Raw genomic sequence first — 20,991 nt, forward strand, 5'->3', positions numbered from 1 at the left:
GAGAGAGAGAGAGAGCAAGCGAGGGAGCGAGTCCTGTTGTGGTGCTGTAGGATAAGCATTAGACCATAAAGTCACTTTGTCTATAGTTCAAATTCACTAGCCACTCCTTGGAAACCCTGTACAGGAAAACCTATGCTCAACAATTCTGAACAACAACAAATATATATTTATATGGACACACACACACACACACATATATTAGTCCTGGTGTGGTGCTGTGGGTCAGTGCGCCAGACTGCAAAGCCATTTGAATTGTAAGGTCAGCGGTTTAAGCTCACTTGCTTCTCCTCAGAAACCCTATACAGGGTAGTTATGGGTCGGAACTAACTCGATAGCACTTCGCAACAGCAATATATATATATATAAATTTTTTTTTTTAACCCTCCATAATCTAGACTCAAGTTGCAAAAATAGCTGTGTATCTTTATTGGAGAGAACCTTTCCTGGAAATCTGAGAATACCAGAAATTATTAATAAAACCCCTAAGAAAACAGCCTAGTGTTAAGCTAATTATTTTGAACAGTAATCGTACTTACATAAACATAGAATGTCAAGATGCAGTAATAATCAATATATTTCATTAATCATAAGTAAAAAGTTGAGGGTAATATATATTTAGAGGTAAAAAACAAATGGCAGGGCTTTTTGGGGTCATATATGGATAAACATGACTCAAGGCCTATACCAAACCGATGCTTAATTTCAGTGATGAGAAAAATGCCTAAAACTTGTCAGTCTATTATTAGGAGTGTCTTTCATAATGTAGATGTTTGTACAGGACCAGATTAAACAATTCAGATCCCTAGGGCACTTTGAATTTAAAGTTCTTTATATTATCAGCCAGCACTAATAATAAATAAACAAAATCCTAATTAAAATAAATCATTCATCACATTGTGCTGCTATATTACTGAATATAAATTTTAATATGAGCGCACTGTGACAGGAACATAGGCACCTTAATTTCTAGCTTAATCTGACTCTAGGGTATTGGTCATTGATTTGCACTTTTATGTCTAAATTTCTGCTGTATATATTCCATGGCAATATCTACGTGGTTTGAACACAGGCAATGGAACTTAACTTGGTAGGAGAAAAGAGTCTACTTGATACCGGAAATACATGTATCTTTCATCAGGATGTGGAAGTCAATGGTATTCTCTAAGGTTGTTCTGTCTGTACCCCAACCTCACCCATGGCTAGCAATAGTTCTAGAACACAACAGAGCTCAAAAAATAGTGGCTGATTGATTAACTTGATCAGTGAATCTACTCAGCCACTTCTGGACATCAAACTTATCTCATAAAGAATGGTTACCTTTGCTACTGGTTCATACAAAACAAATATTTTTACCCTAGACAAAGGAGCCCTGATGGTACAATAGTTAAGTGCCCAGCCAAAAGGCTGGTGGGTCAAACCCACCCAGCAGTTTCGTGAAGAACAACCTGGCGGTCTGCACTCATAAAGAAAAGCTTGTCATGAGGTCGCTACGAGTTGAAATTGACTGGACAGCACATGGCAACATGAGACCAAATCCCAAACATAAAACCATTGTCATTGAATCCTTTCCAACTCATAGTAATCTTATAGGACAAACTAAATCTGCCCCCATAGGGTTTCTAGGGCTGTAATCTTTACAGACACAGTCTTTCTCTAATGGAGTCTTTGGTGGGTTTAAACTGCCATCTTTCAGTTAGCTGCTGAGCACATAATCATTGTGCTACTAAGGCTCCTCAACAGCAACAGGAAAGGAGCCAAAGTCTTACAAGGCTCCTCCTACATAGTCTTCCTGCGACCTTTCTACGCTGCCTGACTTGTGGTCCCCAGGATGTGCAAGTGACCTCTGTCTCTCTACCCTTGTGAATTTCTAGAACCTCTATGAGACCCAGTAGTCAAACAAACCTTCTTTTGCAACAAGTTGTTGCCATCACAAGATGGACAGGTAGTGTTTAATGACAGAATCAGATCTTTTTTATGACTCATGGGAGAAGTTTGGCTCAGCAGATTGATTGCAGGGTACCTTCTCTTCTGTGTTCTCTCTCTAATTAGTGTACAGTGCATTGAGTAAGATGGACCCCCTCACTGCACATTTAAATCACCTATGTAGGGAAACACTAACTTAGGTATTGTAGCATTTCAGCAACTGACTGAGCCTGACATTTTTATACCAAACTTTATAGCTGCCTCAGTTCTTCCTTTTTATTTATTTCACATTCATATATAACATTTTATTGTTGCAGAGATGTTCTGCTGTGGGCAGGATTATGTGAATATGTCAGATACCATATGCTGCTCAGCTTCCAGTGGAGAGTCTAAAGCACATGTTAAAAAGAATGACCCAGTGCCAGTAAAATGCTGTGAGACTGAACTTATTCCAGAGAGCCAGAAATGCTGTAATGGAGTTGGATATAATCCTTTGAAATATGTTTGCTCTGACAAGATTTCAGCTGGAATGATGATGAAGGTAATTGATAGAAACCTTCTCAGAGGTGCTGATTTGACAATGGAAAGAGAAATACATTGTTCATAACTATTTTTCTAAAATAGGAATATAAAAACTCTGGTGTGCATTATTCATTTTCACATTACATCCATATTAATACAGAATGAATTCCCTGTGATTGATGTTATTGCAACGAATTCTAAAGGAATTAATAATGATTAGCTGTTCTCAGGAAGCTTTACCCAGCACTTCAGATTACTACAGGAACTGAAAGGTTGTGTGCCGAAAAATCTAGCACAAATAGTCTAGGTCATATGTATGAATGCATTTACATGTCCTGAGAAGCCTCAGATTGAGTTGAGGGAAATTCCACCTTCTTCCGTCTAGCCTTTCTCACCATAGTCCATTTTCCTTGATGGGAACCTTAGATCTAGTAAATTCACTTGTTGTTGTTGTTTAAGTGGTATAAAGTCAGTTCCGACTTATAGTGACCCTGTATGGAGTTTCCAAAGACCTTCTGGCTCAAACTGACTTTGAGATCGAGTGCTTATCCAACAGTAAGTACCACACCAGGACTCCCAATTCCCTTAGTTGTATTTATATCATATTCTTTGGGGACAGTCCAAGAAAAGCAAATGTCTCTTGTCAACCACAAAAGTAAATAGGTCTATTTATGTTCATATACAAGAGGGTTTCAGTAAATTTCATGGAAAAATGGAATAAAATGATAATGAAATTTTTCCATGATTTTTTGAAGCACCCTCATATAGCTATACCATGTTTGTTAGCATTAAACTTGACACAGGACTCCAGAGATGTCCCCATTAAGGAAGGGGTTATGGTTATTAAAAACACAAAAACAACCGCACCCTGCCATATTCATGTATCTTCAGGAGATGACAAAAAACGGATGTCTCGGTGCAGAGTGAGCATCCCCTTGGTGGGGATCATACATTTTGAGATGGGAAATAAAACTCTGTGAGATTGCTAAAGCCCCATTGAGCACCTTGTAGTAATTAATTATTAAGGTAACATGTTAGGTTGCTAAAGAGAAAAGGTACTGCTGAAAGTGAATAATCAGATAAAATATCCACCCCAAAAGAGATAATCATCTGTTAAAATTCTGTCAGAAAGTCAATTGTCTGTTAACGATTAGTCTAATTTGTTCACAACTTTAGTCAGCCAATCCAGTGAAAGAAATCCAGCCATTATTTCTGCTCCCAAAGTACAGTTTATTTGAAAGCAATTCCTTCAGAAGTTTGAATAAGGATGTTTTTCATAATTCATAATAGCATTTGGTCTCAGAGACTAGCAGTGTTCAGGAACATGTCTGTAAGATGACTAGTCAGGAAGCATCTATGTATATTTGAAAATGATGCTAGAAGGCATGTTACTTTCAGAAATATCACTGTTCCCTACAATTATTTGTTTAGTTATTGCTTTCTCACATTTGTTACCCAGAAACTGGGTCAAGCATCTCATTTTGTTTTCAGTGAACTAGAAAAACAAATCTGTTGCCACTGCGTCTACTGACATGTATGACAATACCATGGTTTGCAGAGCAGAACTACTTCACAGGGTTTTCTTATTTGTAATCTTTATAGAACCTGAACACCAGACCTTTCCTCCACAGTGCTATTAGAGATTTTCCTAGGGTGTGAATCTTTGTGAGAGCAAAAAGTCTCATTCTGCTCCCAAGGAACAACTGGTGGACTTGAACTGCTGACCATATGGTTCTCAGTCCAGTGCTTATCCTACAGAGTCACCACACTCTCCTTTAGGCTAGTGGTGGTTGTTGTTGTTATGTGCTCTGGAGTCCATTCTGATTCATAGTGACGCTATGAACAGCTGATTCCTGAAGAGCAGTTGGTGAGTCTGAACCGCCAACCTTGTGGTGCGCAAACCTTTGCTTATCCTACAGACCCACACCAGGTGTCCCTTAGGCTAGTAGTTGATCAGAAATAGTTTGCACCAAAGTTCCCATTGCTTAAGGAGGATGTTCAAATTATATCTATGATTTCCTAAACTGGCTTTATGAAGGCCAATTAATAATCATATTTAAATTGTTATGACCAGAAGATATTTCTCTATGTTGAATCAAAGGAATGTAGTATAGGTAAAGCTCAACCTGCCAGTTCCATTTTCCATCCTGAAGACCTCTTTCTTGGAGACTTATATTGGCTCCAGTCTGGATTGTATCATATCATTGGATTTTTGTAGTTTTCCCAAAGTGACAACTCAGGAATGCCATTCACCCCTTTTCTAGATTGGTGTACCTGAGTTCCAAGTTTTCCTCTTTCTTGGGTTAATTCTGTCTTTTGCAGGATTCTTTATCTGGGTAAAAGTGCACGTGTTGTTGTTAAGTGCTGTTGAGTCCATTCCGACTCATAGCAATCCTGTATAACATTTCTGAGGAGCGGCTAGTGAGTTTGAACTTCTGACCTTGCTGTTCAAACGGACTTTGCAGTCCAGCACATTAACCTGCAGTGCCACACCAGGACCACAAAGATGTATATTAAGTACTTTTTTTGAGAATTCACATATACTAGAGAGCTCCCCAACTGCCCCATCTCCTATATCTATTTCTTTGCCATGCCCTGCCATATCACTAAGTCATTGTCATGTGTTTGAGTTGTTTTTATTTTTGTCTGGCAGCATCCAACTTCAAATTTATGTGTTTATGATTAGCTAGGGTCCACTACACTGTCTTAAGTAACAAATGCACTCTGGTATGCATTGGCTCTTCAGAAGGGCTTTTTGTTCACATTATATCCCAGCGTGCATCAGGCAACTCTCCTCCCAGCAGTGTCAGGAACATGGGTTCCTTCCTTCATGTGGCACTGAACACACAGTCTTCAGGTCACTGGGAAAGGGAAGAGAGAGCAGATAATGGTGCATTTATGCACCAAACCTGCATGCAGAGCTCATCTTTTCTGCACACTAATCACACTGATATATCTAGTTATGAGGCGCCTCCTGTCAGGTAAATTTGAAAATCTAGTTCTCCCAGGAACAAAGAGCAAAAATGGACATAACAGAGCACATTATTTTTTCTCTGCCACATCCATTTACTTTCCAGCTGCCCCCTCCCCCCAATTTGAGCTTCCTTGTGAACATTTATTCACTTTTCATTTTCCTGGTCTTTCAGAATTGGTTGGGCTTTAAGAAGAAGAGTAGAAAATTGCAGGTATTTAATTGACCATGTTTAAAGAAAAGTTCTGGAGTTCGTTACAAAAAGTTAAGGCTAAGTTATTAACTGAAAAACTGAAGGTTGTAGCCTGCCCAAAGGTGCATGTTGGGAGAAAGGCCTGGTGAACTATTGCTAAAAATCAGCTGTGGAGTTGGTTCCGACTCACAGAAACCCTGTATAGGGTTTCCAAGGCTGTAAATCTTTATGGGAGCAGAAAGCCTCATTTTTCTCCCATGGAACAGCTGGTAGTTTTGAACTGCTGACCTTGAGGTCCAAATTTTTATGGGAGCAGATGTCCTCATCTTCCTCCTGTAGATCAGTTGGTAGGTTTGAATTGCTGACCCTGAGGTTAGCAACCCAATGCTTAACCCACTGTACCACCAGGACTTATTTATCCAGCCGTGGAAAAATAAAACATGGCCTGTACTTCACACACACGTACAAAATAAGCTAACTCAAAATATATCAAAGGCCTAAATGTTTCCTAAAACCATAAAATTCCTGGAAAACAACATATGAAGAAAATTATGAGACCTAATCTTTTCTAAAAATAGAATTAAAAACATCACAACAAATGACTGGAAGACAAAGTAGATAAGTAGATAAATGGGACTTCATAGAGAGTGAAAATGTACACTAATCAACAGACTTTATTTAGAGTACGTAGGCTACATACCCAGGCAGGGGCGGGCGCGGGGGGACAAGATCTTTGGAAATGGCTTATCTGATCACATTCTAAAGTTTAAAATCTATTAAACACTGCAACAGTTCAGCTACAAAAAGAGCAACAATCCAGTCATAAAATGGGCAAGGAATATCAACAGAACTTTCACCAAGCAGCCACAACCTTATGAAAGGACATTCACAATCATTGCTGTTGCTGAGTGCTGTTGAGTCAGTTCCAACTCAGAGTGACCCTGTATAGGGTTTTCAAAGAGCAGCTGGTTAGTTTGAACCATCAACCTTGAGGTCCAGTGCTTATTGTAAACTAAATTCACTGTCATTGAGTTGATTTTGACTCATAGGGACCTACACAGGGTTTACAAGACTCAGAGATGAATAGACAGCCTCATCTTTCTCCTGAGAAGTGACTGGTATATTTGAACAACCACACTTGCAGTTAGCAGCCCATTGCTTATCCAGCAGTGCCTCAAGGGCTCCTTAGAATTGTGTATGTTGTTGTTGTTTTTGTTAGTGTCATCAAGTCAGTTCTGACTCACAGCAACTCTGTATAGGGTTTATGAGGAGTAGATAGTGCACCTAACCCTCTGACCTTGCAGTTAACAGTTCAGTGTTTAACCTACAGCATCACACCAGGACTCAGATATGTGTAAATACAAATGTGGAGTGCCAGCAGATCTATTCAAGGAAAACACAAATACAGATACTCCACAAACACCTCCCAAGATTAATATTCTGGCTTTGAAGGCTCAGTATTGTAATCTCATGGGATAATTCAATTAATTGGCATAACATAGTTCACAAAGATCATGATCTGCATTCTAGTGAAGTGAGTAGTTTCTGGAGTCTTAAAAGCTTGCAAGCAGCCCTCTAAGACAAAACTATGGGTCTTTACTAGCCAGAAGCACAGCAGTAAGAGGGTGAAAGTGTCAAGAAGACAAAAGTCTACATGAGCCTTAACCTCACCTACCCTAAGACTGAAAGAGCTAGATGCTGTCCAGCTTCCATAACTGGATATTCTAGTCAGAGTCATAATAGTTGGTCCAGATAGAATGGAAGAAAAATATTATGCAGAACTCAATATTTAAAACCTGCACAAGTGAAATGCGGCACCCTATCCAAAGAAGCAGTGATACCAGAGATGGAGGCAGAGATGGGGACATGGAGAGAGGGAGCAGCTAAGGACTCTAGACTCGAAGATTTAGAGGAACTGAGAGCTGGTGGCCTGGAGGCAGACCGTAGAATGTGCCCTTTTAAAAATTATTATATATGCCTGAGTGTTTAAAAAAAAAAAAAAGCTAAAATGAATAGAAAGAAAAAAATGTTAACTGATGGTACATGGAGGGGATTATAATCATTGTAATGAAACAAACTATATGAATTGTTGAATGTAAAACTGATGATCTGCCCTGTAAACTTTCACTGAAGTCACAATAAAAACCTTAAAAAAACAAAACAAAACAAAAACCTGACAAACTGTAATAATAGAGAACAGAGGATGTCCTGGGACAATTGAGATCACCTTTGAGTGACATAACACAGTGACACACACTGTAGTGCTGTGGGATAATACGCTGGACCACAAGGTCTGTTTGAAGCACAAGGTCTGCAGTTCAAGCTCACCAGCTGCTCCTCAGAAACTGTAAGAGTCGCTATGAGTCGGAAACCATTTGAAAACACTTAACAACAACAACCCGTAAGATTGATGCACTGCTTAGAAATCACCTATTTGAGGCAAAAATGACTCAAAAAAAGATAAAAAGTTATTGGGGAAGGGAAACTATAGTACCAGAGAGAGAACAAACACCACAACTGAAAAGAATTCTGACACTGTATGATAAATTTAATTAATGTTAGTGAACAATTTGGAAATTGTCAGATGGGAACTTAAATTGCTGTATACACTTTTTCCAGAAACTCAATCAAATATTGTTATTGTTGTTGTTGTTGTTGTTGTTTTAAAAAAAGGAAAAGTAGACATTTGCTTTATAAGAATATTTTCTTATTTGTTGTTGTTGTTAGATGCCATCGAATTGGTACCGATTCGTAGCAACCTTATGCACAGCAAAACGAAACACTGCCCCATCCTGGGCCAATCTTACTACTGTTGCCACGCTTGAGTGCATCAATGCTGCCACTTGGCCAATCCATCTCGCTGGGGGTCTTCCTTTTTTTCCTCTGACCCTCCACCCTACCAATCATGATATCCTTTTCCAGTGACTGGTTCCTCCTGACAATGTGTCCGAAGTATGAGAGATGAAGTTTGGCCTTCCTGGCCTCCAAGAAGTACTCTGGCTGCTTTGGGAACATTAAGCATTTAATGTTTTTCAGAATATAGCACGCTGGTTCTTTTCAATAACTACAAAAAGTCCACAGACTCGCCACAGAAAAGGCTTCGAATATGAATGATTATAATTTAATAACACTTCATGAAATATTTAGATTTTCTAAAGCTTAGATGTTGTTGTTGTTGTTAAGTGCCATCGAGTCGGGTCCGACCCATAGCGACCATGTACAGGGTTTCCGAGGGTGTAAATCTTTACGGGAGTAGAAAGCCTCATCTTTCTCCCGTGGAGCGACTGGTACTTTCGAACCGCTGACCTTAAGGTTCGCAGCCCGATTTGTAACCACTACGCTACCAAAGCTTAGATAAGGCATACCATATGGTCCCAATCCTCCCATGGTTGCAACTTCCTTGTCAACCAAATAGTGTAGCATCTCAAGAAAAGAAACATCATTTTCTCTAAAACCTCATTGGGAAAGTGTCAAAATAACAATAATAGAATACTAACTTTTTAAAAAATGATGTATCTACTGAAGTTAGGTTTTTATAGATGATTCTCACAACAAACTACATGGTAAATTTAATTTCTTTTTTCCCAATAAAGAAACTGAGGATTTGAGATCATAAATGACTTGTTCAAAGTCACATAACAAGGATGTTGAAAAACTGGATTTTGAAACCAAATCTGTGCTATTTCAAAGTAACTTCTCTTTTTAGTATGCAAATCTCATTTCTGTTTATGAGATTTGAAATAGTCGTTCATGAACTACATGGGAAAAAATTTCATTGGAAGGTTATAAAAAAAAGCAAACAAAATCTACCCATCGTATGTCTAAATGAATCTTTGAAATACATTTATTTTTCTCTCCTCACCCCTACCATTTGACTTAGGAAACCAGAAAAATGCTAGACTCTCTGCCCAGTATCCATGGAAGCCACAGCACATTGTGGGAGGTTTGACTTCAACTTTTGCAATCGTGTCTGCACTGTTATAAAAGCGGCTCATAATTCCACGGAAAAGACATCAAGCGAAGACATATGCTTCTCTGCTGAAGACATTTCATGGTCTATATGGGGAACTCAAAGATACACTCCTTTACAGGTAACAGAAAGTGAGCTCTTTGCCCACTGGTTAGTAGGGAGAGTGAAAAGGCACGATAAAAAGCAAATTCATTTTACTCTGGACTTCCTCTCTCCTCTTATCTGAATATCAGTTGATTCCAATATACTTTGAGGTCAGCTAGTTACAAGGTAATTAAAGGCAGCTAATTACAAGGTAGCGTAGTGGTTACGAATCGGGCTGCGAACCGTAAGGTCAGCGGTTCGAAACTACCAGCTGCTCCACAGGAGAAAGATGAGGCTTTCTACTCCCGTAAAGATTTACACCCTCGGAAACCCTGTACAGGGTCGCTATGGGTTGGAACTGACTCGACGCCACTTAACAACAACAAAAAACTACAAGGTAATTTGGACTTGTTCAAAATTAGTAATGTAAATATTTTTAAAGTCTTTAATCAAGCATGAATATTACTTTAAAGTTAATCTGTGGAGAGTAAAGAACAGAGAAGTACATGATTTGTATTCCCTTTTCCAGTATCTCCAGTTAATTTTAAATGAATCAAAGTTTTCCAAGATTGAATGCAGACTTTCAATGAATGAATATTGTAATACTCACAAACAGAAAGAAGAATGGAGCTGTCTGATTACTAGTAAAATCTTGTAGATTATTCTGAGTAAAAGGGAAAACGAAGGGTGGTGTTTTCTCAAGATGGCGTATCATCTTGGAAATAATCATCTTTGAATTTATTAAAAATATTAACATTTCAGCACCATCTCAGCTCTTTTGAATTAGTCCAAAATAGTATGCTCAACCCTGACTAAATTGCATGTGAGAAACACTATAAAGCTTATCTCCAAAATACAATTGTGCAACAACAAAGATACAAGAGACCAAATGAAAAAGTCACAGATGAAAAGCCAGGAACCCTGAACTTCAGAGAAAAGAGAATTGGATTGAGTGCATGCAAGAGAGGAAGACAGGCTGCTGAATGGCCGGCCATGCAGTGCAACTGTCTTGGGATAAGTTTTGGCAACAGGAGGTGGGTTGGCCGTGCAGATGCATACACATGACAGAAAAGGTGCTATTCCTTCTTTTTTCCCATGCTCCCTTAGGGACCAGAGGTGTGGTCATCTCCAGCCTTCATCCGCTCCCAGCTCAGACCTCGCTCTCCAGGATACCAGTGCCATATCATCAGGATCCACGCCAAAGTGAGGCAGGGGCCAGCTGTGCCACTTCCGTGAGCCACTTTGGTACCAGGATTCAGGTGGGCTCACCTCCAGACCTACAGAACCCATAGAGCCAGTCACCATGCCCCCAGCTGCCCTGTGATCCTAACAGATACTGAAACCAGCTCCTTCACAAGTGTCCACAAACTACTTCCAGATTGAGTGCCTGGAACATAGAGAAGGAGACCACAACTATCTCTTGAAATTTTTGATGTGTGGAAGCCCCCAAGAATTTTCTCCTGTCTGGGTCCAATAGCTACACGGTTTTTGGTTTGGGTTTTAGATTTGATTTTTCCTTTACTTGTGTCATTGGTTTTGTTTATTTAATCTTTCTCCTCTTTCTTCTCTTTCCAGTCCCTTGAATTTTATCCTTTCTAGCTCTGCTGTTGTCTTTTTTCCCATTGGTTTCTCATTACCCATCTTCTATTTTTCCCTTTTGATCTTTCTTTACTATTCTCTATCTCTTTTTGTGTGTGTGGTTTTTTTTTCCCTCTCCCTGGTTTTTCTAAGTATCTTTTTCTTCCTTTTATTTACTCTCTCATTTTTCTTTTTTAGAGCTCTACATTCCTGTCTCTCTTCTCTTTTTGAGTTATTCATCATAAGTTTTTGTTTTGTTTTGTTTTTTAATTTCATCCTTTTATTTTCTCCCTTGTAGCTCCATTTCCATTATAGTTTTATATCTTTATAGCTACTATAGTTCTTTTTTTTTCTGATTGTTGCCTATTTTCTATTTACTTTTTCTCTTCATTATTTTCTCTTTGCTGGTCCCTTGTTTATTTATTCTCTTTCGTTTTCTTGTATGTGTGTGGTTGCAACAGGAGAGTGCAACCTTGCCCTTATAACCCAGGTATGACCATACCCTCTGCAGCTCGATCCACTAAGCCAGTACCAGCTCCTGTACCACCTGATCAATGATAGATAGCAGTCAACACCAGCCAAATCCACCCTGAACTGAGATGCATGTATATCAAACAAGAACAATGTGCACATTTTCTAACTACACCCACAAGAGATATTTGGTGAGAGCCTGAGAACACACCAGCATGCAATCATCAATTAACTACAAATATGATAATCCCACAATGTCCTGGAATCAGCATACAATTTTAGCCCACATGAAGAAACAAGAGATAATGACTCAAACAAATAGCCAAGATGCAAAGCCAGATAATATTCCTGAGGAAGAAAAGGAAATGACACTAACTGAAAAAGAATTCAAAAGAATGATAATTTGGTACCTTCAAAGGATTGATAGAAAGATCAAGGAAAGCAAGGAGAACACAGTAAAAACTTTAGAAGCATTCAGGAAAACACTACAAGAACAAACAGACAAAAAAATGCACACTTTGAAGCAATATAAAACCTGCAATTAGAAATCCAGAAGATTAATACTAAGATATCAGAAATAGACAATACATTGGAAGGACAAAGGGGCAGATGCACAGCAATGGAAGCCAGAATTAGTGAGCTTGAAAATAAATCTCTCAATAGTAGTATGCTAGAAGAACAATCAGAAAAAAAGAATGAAAAAATCCAAAGAAAGCCTAAGAGTTATATAGGACACCATGAAGAAGAACAACCTACAGATGATCAGAATTCCAGAGACAAGTAAAACACAGCGAAAAATGTCAAAGAGTTCTCAAAAGAAAACTTCCCTAACATCATGAAAGACAAAAAGATAACAATTCAAGAAGCTAAATGAACCCCAAACAGAGTAGACCCCAAAAGAAAATAACCAAGTCATATCATAATCAAACTGTCTAAAACCAAGACAAACAATACTGAGAGCAGCTCATGAAAAACTAAAAGTTACTTACAAAGGAGAACCAATAAGATTAAACTCTGATTTTTCAGCAGAAGCTATGCAGGCAAGAAGGCAATGGGATGACATAAACAAAACTCTGTTTTTCATGTTAATGCATGGAAGGGATTGCAATCATTGTAATGAAGCAAAGTATATGATTTGTTGAATGTAAAACTGATTATCTGCTCTATAAACCTTCACTCAATTCACCATAAAAAGTTATTATTTAGCCATTTTCTTAATCCCTATAGAGTTTGTTTCTGTTTTGAAAAGTATCAAATATATATGTTGTTGTCGATGTTAAGTACTGTGGAGTCGGTTCCGACTCACAGTCACTCTGGACAGTGTTTCTGAGGCTTCAAATCTTTATGGGAGCAGAAACCCACCTCTTTCTCCCAAAGAACAGCTGGTAGTTTCGAACTGCCTACCTTGCGGTTAGCAGCCTGATTTGTAACCAGTACACTCTATGCTACCAGAGCTCCTTATCATGTGTTCATATATATATATTTTTAAAGTTTTTAATGTATTTACCCTATCCATCATCTGGAGTTAAATAGAATCCATGTAAGTGATGTAAGTCAAACAAGCTAAGGTTAAGCAAACAAAAATACACTCTGTTTTATCATAACTCACCATTCTGCCTTCCTCAGCCAATGCTGGATAGTAAGGCAGCCCTCAAGAATGCAAATGATAAGACAGGATACTGGGATGAGAGTTAAAAGATTTTAGAGAGAAGCAAAGGTTGGAGATAAGGATTATTGAACATCATTTGGTTAAAAACAAAAACAACTCACTGTTAGAGTTCTCTTTTCAGATGTAAATGTGGAGCAATATATGACATATGAATATAGGATTTCTGCATGGAATAGTTATGGACAAGAATTCAGCAAAGCTGCTAGAGCCAGTAAAATAGATGATGTGCCCTAAGGAGTGGGTCCCCCTACCTGGACCAAGATGGATCATGTTAAAGATGTAATAGTCTTGAACTGGAAGAAACCTATACAGCCAAATGGTATCAAGATACTTTAAAAATAGAGATACTATTACCCATCCGTACAGCTCTCTGGGAACCCAAAAAGAAATTGAAATGAGTATAATTTACATATAGTTGGCATGCCTCTAACCGCTAATAAGTATTTTTGATAAAATTAGCTTTAGTTTTGTGCCAACTAATCATTCACTTTCTAGAAGAGCCCTTATAAATTTTAGCCAAAACAAAACAAAATTTCCTTGAATTTCAGCATAAATGGGAGTTACTTTCAACGAAACAAAGAATGTTCGAAGAAGTAAGCATAACTTTAATATTGAAAAGTATACCTGTTTGGCGATAAGAGGAAAGAAATGTAAATGACTTTGATTCTCTATGTCACTAATCTGTCTCTTCCAAATAGTGAATATAATTAAGAACTCCTTGTGCATAGCAATATAATAGCAAATTCAGATTAAATAATTCTACTCCTGTTGTTAAGTGCCATCGAGTGGGTTCTGACTCATAACAACCCTATACGGGGTTTCCGAGGAGCAGCTGGTGAGTTTGAGCCACCAACCTTGTGCTTCAAACCGACCTTACAGTCGGTTTGAACCTTCAGCACTACACCAGGATTCCAAATAATGCTATAATATCGTATTTATTCAGAATACTGAGTCATATCAATTGTTTGCAAATATATTTGATGTTACATGACACTAAAAATAGCCACTTTTTCCTGCCTTTTTTAGGTCATATAATTTACTACATTCTCCTCCGAAATGGGACTGGATGCTTTTGGGGAACATCATTAACCTTCTCTGATCCAAAGGGAATTCATTCTTTTCAGGAATATTCATATGAGCTGAAAGCATGCACAGTTGCTGGCTGTACTGCCAGCAGAAAGGTAATGAACGTTTCCTGAAACCCTAGAATGAGGGACCCAATGTGACAATGAATGTTCAGGCTGCAAATTATTTTTCCAATGGGGAAAAAAAACAATATCCCGCTCAAAGTGGTGTTAAGTAGGTGTTCAGCATCTCCTTTGGGTGCTAATCATTATGCAGAGACCACTGGAAGAAAGATTTATGCAAACATCTGTCTTTTATTAATAAACTCACAAGAAAATGTGATAAGTATGGTCTAGTCCTCATTCACACCTCTCCCTTATTAACTATTTTTAGGTGAGTTTATGTAAGCCCATAAAAATTTCCAACCCATTCTTCAATTGAATGTGGTTTTCTAGTTAAATATTTCACCCAAAACTTGCTTGTTCTTGAAAATGGAGAGAAGGGCAAAACAACCGGGCAATACAAATAAAATATTTTAGAGGCTATTGTGATAAACTAGACAAGAAGTAAAGAAGTCCGGAATGTAAGCTTCAGGGGTAGAAATTCAGAAAATCAGAAAATTCAGAATCTACGTGACAGCCAACTTTAGGTAGAGGAGTAAAAGGAAAGAGTCAAAGATATTTTCAAGATATCTAGCTTGAGGAATTTGTGAGTAACAGTACTATTTTTTTTTTATTCTTTTTTTATGTTTTATTGTGAATTATGTGATAGGTTACATGGGAGAACATTAGTTTTACATTCATCCTATTGTATACTGTTTCATTGCCATGGTTACAATCCCCTCCATGCATCATCAACCAATCACAGTGTATACCCAGCAAGCCTGTCCCCTCAGTCATCAGCACACAGCTCCTCTCCCTCTCTGGGTCTAAAGTCCCCAGCCGCTCCATTTCTCCATGTCACCATCTCTGCCTCCATCTCTGGCCTCACTGCTTCTCTGGGTAGGGTCCTGCTCTCCTCTCTTTCCCCTTGATGGTCCCAGGGACCTCCACCCTTAGACTGCAAAGTCAATCACTCCCCTTCTTACTACAAAATGTCTCCCTTTTCATTTCCAACCCTCACAATCAGTCCTGATAACAATTATTCACTACTGTATCACAAGAGACCTATCCGCATTTCCTTTCATCAGCCCACCCAGACACATTAGATACTACTCAATGGAGATTCTACCTTCCTGCATTCCTCTGGATCTAGATACTTTCTTGAAAGCTTGTAAACCAGTCACTTCTTGCCTTTGAAGCCCCCCCATTTTGGGTAGCCAATGTCCAAGTTGCCCATCCCTGTCTACTCTGAGTGTGGAGGGGGTGGGAATGATCCTTGCTGTAAAGATTTGTTCCCTCTTTTGAGCTACTGCATCCATAGGTGTAGGTCAAGTTCATCAAATTGTGTCAGAATACTCTTTTTTTTTCTTGTTCTGTCTTCTTCTAGTTGAGCTCTGATCATCCAGTCATTGAAGCCAGGTCAAGTGGGTATTTTCTGGAAGTGTGGGTGTTTTTGTGTATATGCCCTCTCTTCTTATCAGCTGGACACTTCACTCTCCACTCTAATCCTCTGTGGCTATGTCACTGACTCTGGGCTGAAGAGTCCCTAGGTCTTGCCACACTGCTGGCCAACCAGGTCTTGACCAGGGTTCACAGGAGTCTATTGAACATTGTAGGTCTTAGCTCGCCACTTCATTGCTGTTTTTCCCTCACTTCCCCTTATCGGTGACAAACATGGTCACCAATCAGAGTGTGTATTTCCATTGAGTCTTAGTCTTGGAAGCAGGTTTGCTCTGAGGGGACCCGACCACTTGCCTTGATGTCTCCTGGGCAAGCAACTTGCTTGTTCTTGTACTAATCAGTCAGTCTGCCTATATTGTTTTGTATTTTTCCTGTCAGTCTTGCTTTCAAGAAATATCTTTTGTTCTTCTAGCCATTCCAGACTGGTCTGCTTGCCCTTTCAAGTGGAAATTTCCTTCCTCTAAAGATTCTGGATGCTGTTTAGGATTCCACCCATGGTCTTATGTAATGCAGAGGCTCCACAGGAAGCCTCCTTCACGGGGCACCTTGTATCCCCATTTTAGGTATTCCAATCAGTTATAGGCAGAAGATGGAGTTACAAGCTTTCTATGGTGATACTTCTGGCTATCCCTTTCTCTCCCCCTCGAGTGCCTATTTGATAATGGTATGCCAGGGAAACCAAGATTCGTATGACAGGCAAACATCTTGACTTTATTTTCTTCCTTTTCCCCATTCCAACCATGTCTTAATTCCTGTATCCCAGAGCCCTGTTGTTCCAAGGTTGTGCATACATCATTATTTACCTCTGTCCCGCTTAGCCCATCCAAACCTGCCTAATTGTTCTCCCATTCCCCTCCTCCTTCTTGTGTATTGCCCCCCTCCCTAGCACCCAAACTATTCTGTGTCTATTCCCTGCCCTGTGCTCCACTTTCACTTCCCTCCCCTCACCCGACCCCCTACATCCTGATAACCAGAAAAGAATCCCACCCCCCCTTTAGTATGGATTCTTTTTCTTAGTCTTTTACAGTAGTGGTCCTACGCAGTATTTCTCCTTTTGTGATGACTAATTTCACTCAACATAATGTCCTCAAGTTTCATCCATGTTATGCGGTGGCTTGCTATTCTTCAAGGTAGCTTAAGTGCTATTCTTTAAGTAAGTAAAAATCAAAAGAGGAAAAGTTTAAAATGTTGTTAAGTGCTGTGAAGTTGGTTCTGATTTATGGTGACCCTGTAAAAAGCTTTCAAAAAGGCAGCTAGTGGGTTTGAACCACTGACCTTGTAGTTACCAGTCCAGTGCTTATCCTATAGCATCACATTGTTGTTAAGTGCTATCGAGTCGGTTCAGACTCACAGCTCCCCAGCATTGAGTTTTCAAGGAGCAGGTGGTAGGTTTGAACTGCCGCCCTTGTGGTTAGCAGTCTAGTGCTGAAAGCGCCACACCAGAAGTCCATAGAACAATAAAAAGATTAAAAGTTAAAATTAAAGAGAAGTAGATCACAGGAAGTAGAAGAAGCAGATATTCTATGGCACTAGACATTTATGAAAATGTCTAGAAGATGAATTAAGAAGTGATTGAAATAGGTTAATAAGAACTATATGGGAAGTTGAATCAAAGGACTTAAAGATAGCCGTCTGTGGAGACTATGTGGGAGACACGGGGGTAGTTCCTTGTTAGAATTCTCACCTTACATGCTGGAGATCTGGGTTTGATTCCTGGCCAATTTACCCCAGGTACAACCACTACTTCTCTGTCAGTGGAGATTTACAAGTGGCTCTGAAGATGCACTTTAAGGCATTTGCAAAAAATTAGGCTTAAGGAGTTGATGGAACATAATTTGAAACATTTCAACAAACATATGCAGTGCTGGAAGCACTCACTTGTGTTTGCCAAGAAATTTGGAAGACAACTACCTGGCGAACTGACTGTAGGAGATCCATATATGTGCCCATTCCAAAGAAAGGTGATCATGCAGAAAGTGAAGATTATCAAACAATATCATATACAAGTAAAATTTTGCTGAAGATAATTCAAAAATATTTGCAGCAGTACGTTGATAGAAAGTTGTCAGAAGTTCAAGCCAAATTGAGAAGAGGAAATGGAGGGAGGAATATCATTGCTGATACCAGATGGATCTTGGCTGAAAGCAAGAATACCAGAAAGACGTTTAATTATGGTTTATTGGCTATGCAAAGGCATTCAACTGTGTAAATTATAACAAACTATACCTAACATTGAGAAGACTGGGGATTCTAGAACACTTAATTGTGTTCATGCAGAACCTGTAGACCAAGAGGCAGGCAATCATTTCAAAAGAACAAGGGGATATTTTGTGGTTTCCAATCAGGAAAGGTGTACATTAAGGTTTTATCCTTTTCATCATAACTTATTCAATCTGCATGATGAGCAAATAAACATAGAAACTGAACTATATGAAGAAGAAATGGTATCAGGATTCTAAGAAGGGTCATTAACAACCTGAGTTATGCAGATGACACAAACTTGGTTGCTGAAAGTGAAGAGGACTTGCTACTGCTGCTGTGTGCCGTGGAGTCGGTTCCGACCCATAGTGACCCTGTACAGCACTTCCAAGGCTGTAAATCTTTACAGGAGTGAGGTACTTGCTAATGAAGATCAGAGAATACAGACTTCAGTATAGGTAGCATTTCCTTTCATTGTATTTAGGGTAATCATGATTCATAGACCACCTCAAAGACAGCTAGCAGCAAGGAAAATATATAGAATGGCAAAAACACAAGACCACAGACAGTGAGCATTGGAGAACCCAACCAAATTAAAAGAGGAAAGCCTTTAAAGAAAACTAGAAGAAACAACTAAACAATTTAAGAATAAGATAAGGGAAGAGCCATTTCGCAGTAGCCAACCTAGTCAGAGGAAATCCAGGAGAAGATAAACTCACACACAACAGCTCTCTTTCCCTAAGACTAGAACTTTAGAAGAGCAGTGTTTTAACAAACTGTGCAGGAGCTACCCAAATATGACATTTAGTCACATTGATCAACCACATTGTACGGGTGCAACATTTTGTTCAACAGACCCACAGACATATCTCAGAGTGTGCCACGAGTAGGACAGATGACAGTGGGTTGGCCCCACCCCAAGTTATGGTCTGAGTGGTCTTAGAACTATTCTGTGTGTTTTTGCATAGACACACAGTTCATGCCTGCCAGATGCCAGAACAACTGGTTAAAAAGTAAATTCAAAGTTAATTCTGTAGGGGGAAAAAAATCTAGGTAATTTTCGGTCAAGACTGGAGTTTGAAATATTGAATAAATCGATGGTTGATTTATCCTTTTCTCTTATCATTTGCTTTTTTCCTAGAACATAGGGTACAGAGAGTATAAAGTCATCCTAGGTCTCACAGGAAGAATATAGAAATGTGTGCCTGTTTACACTGTTCAAAGCATATTATATGTAAGCAAGTTCAGATGTAGATTTTGCTCCACATTTACTGGTACTTAAAATGTACAAAATCAGGCTGTTAAAATGCAAAGACACTGATGGACCATATGGAAGAGAGTTATCAAGAGTTTTCTAGCAAGACAGTCTGCCAGCCAGATTTTACTTGTTTAAACTGAGGGCTTCACTTTGCTGTCAAAATTGTTGTTGAACCTGTTGTGATAAATGGTAGTCTGAGACTTATGTAATGCATTCAAGGTCAGATTTCATTGTTTAAATAGGATGGGAGAGAAAGAACAATAAAAAGGGGGGCCCTGCTTCTCCAAGCCCTTGCTAATGATATGCCAGGCCAGACCACAACATTTTAAAACAAAAGTGACATTCTCATTGATCAGGATACCTAGTGTACTGTTACTATAAATTGATGTTTAATTTCTGTGTCTTCAGGTAGTTGCAGCCACTACCCAAGGAGTTCCAGAGAGCATGCTGCCATCACGAATCACAGACTCAAGTGCAGAGACTTTGCATTTGAGCTGGAGTGTCCCTGAGAAACCAAATTATGTCATTAAAGAGTATCAGCTCAGGCAGGTTGGGAAAGGTCTTATCTATACTGATACCTCTGACAGGAGGCAGCATCCTATCACAGGTGAACAAAAAAAAAAAGGGAGGGAGTTGAGGGGGGAACCTACTAGAGGAGTCTGTCATTATGGTTAGTAGGAAAAAGCATCCCAGGGGTGTGTGTTTGATATATGAGGTCACTTCGAAAGGACGTGTTCTTTTGACATATGGTCAGGTCCCACTTATCCATGCTAATAGAAGAGCCCACACTGGCAGCAATAAGCTACAACAGCAGATAACTTCAGCAATAATTTATATTTGGCTTTGATATGCATTAAGTGTAGGGTTTTTGCATCAGCCTGAAAGTTTTTTTTATACAAACAGTAAAATGCATTTTTAAGCCCCAAGGATATACTGATATAGATAGTGAGAATAGGATAGATCAGAATGTACTAGAAGTCGGGGAAATCCATCCAGAGGCTAAAATGTGTCTATTAGGTAGATAATTAATATAGAGAGCTAATTGACAGAGGGAGTCCTGGTGTAGCGTTGTGGATTAAGGCGCTGGACTGCAAGGTCAGTCTGAACCACAAAGTTGGTGGTTCAAGCTCACCAGCCACTCCTCGGAAACCCTATACAGGGTTGCTATGACTCAGAACTGACTCAACAGCACTTAACAACAACAAGAAAAACAACAATAATTGATAGTGACTGTAAGTGACTATTAGTGGTGGTGGTGGTGGTGGTGTGGTTCTGTGCCGTGGAGTCAGTTATAACTCATAGCGACCCTGTACAGCAATTCTGAGGCTGTAAATCTTTACGGGAACTGAAAGCCTCATCTTTCTCCCGCGTGATAGCTGGTAGTTTCAAAGTGGTAACCTTGCAGTTTACAGCCCGATTTGTAACTACTATCCTACCAGAGCTCCTTGGCTAATAGTAGTAGTAATTAAGTTATTATATTGGTTTTTTTTGGGGTTTTTTTTTTGTTTTTTTTTTTTTAAGTTTTT

General features: G+C 39.1%; 1 protein-coding gene across 1 annotated transcript in view; it reads left to right on the plus strand.

Annotated features, from left to right (window-relative positions):
- The window catches only part of USH2A (Usher syndrome 2A (autosomal recessive, mild)), a 1,370,557-nt gene that overhangs the window by 1,092,812 nt on the left and 256,754 nt on the right, over positions 1–20,991 (plus strand). Inside the window, 7 exon segments of the mRNA XM_006834191.1 lie at positions 2,241–2,464; positions 4,547–4,553; positions 9,498–9,663; positions 11,753–11,781; positions 13,491–13,700; positions 14,408–14,562; positions 19,874–20,072. Coding sequence (XP_006834254.1) covers positions 2,241–2,464; positions 4,547–4,553; positions 9,498–9,663; positions 11,753–11,781; positions 13,491–13,700; positions 14,408–14,562; positions 19,874–20,072 — 990 coding nt within the window.

Source organism: Chrysochloris asiatica, unplaced genomic scaffold, assembly GCF_000296735.1.
Source record: "Chrysochloris asiatica unplaced genomic scaffold, ChrAsi1.0 scaffold00009, whole genome shotgun sequence".
In the NCBI taxonomy this organism is placed as follows: Eukaryota; Metazoa; Chordata; class Mammalia; order Afrosoricida; family Chrysochloridae; genus Chrysochloris; species Chrysochloris asiatica.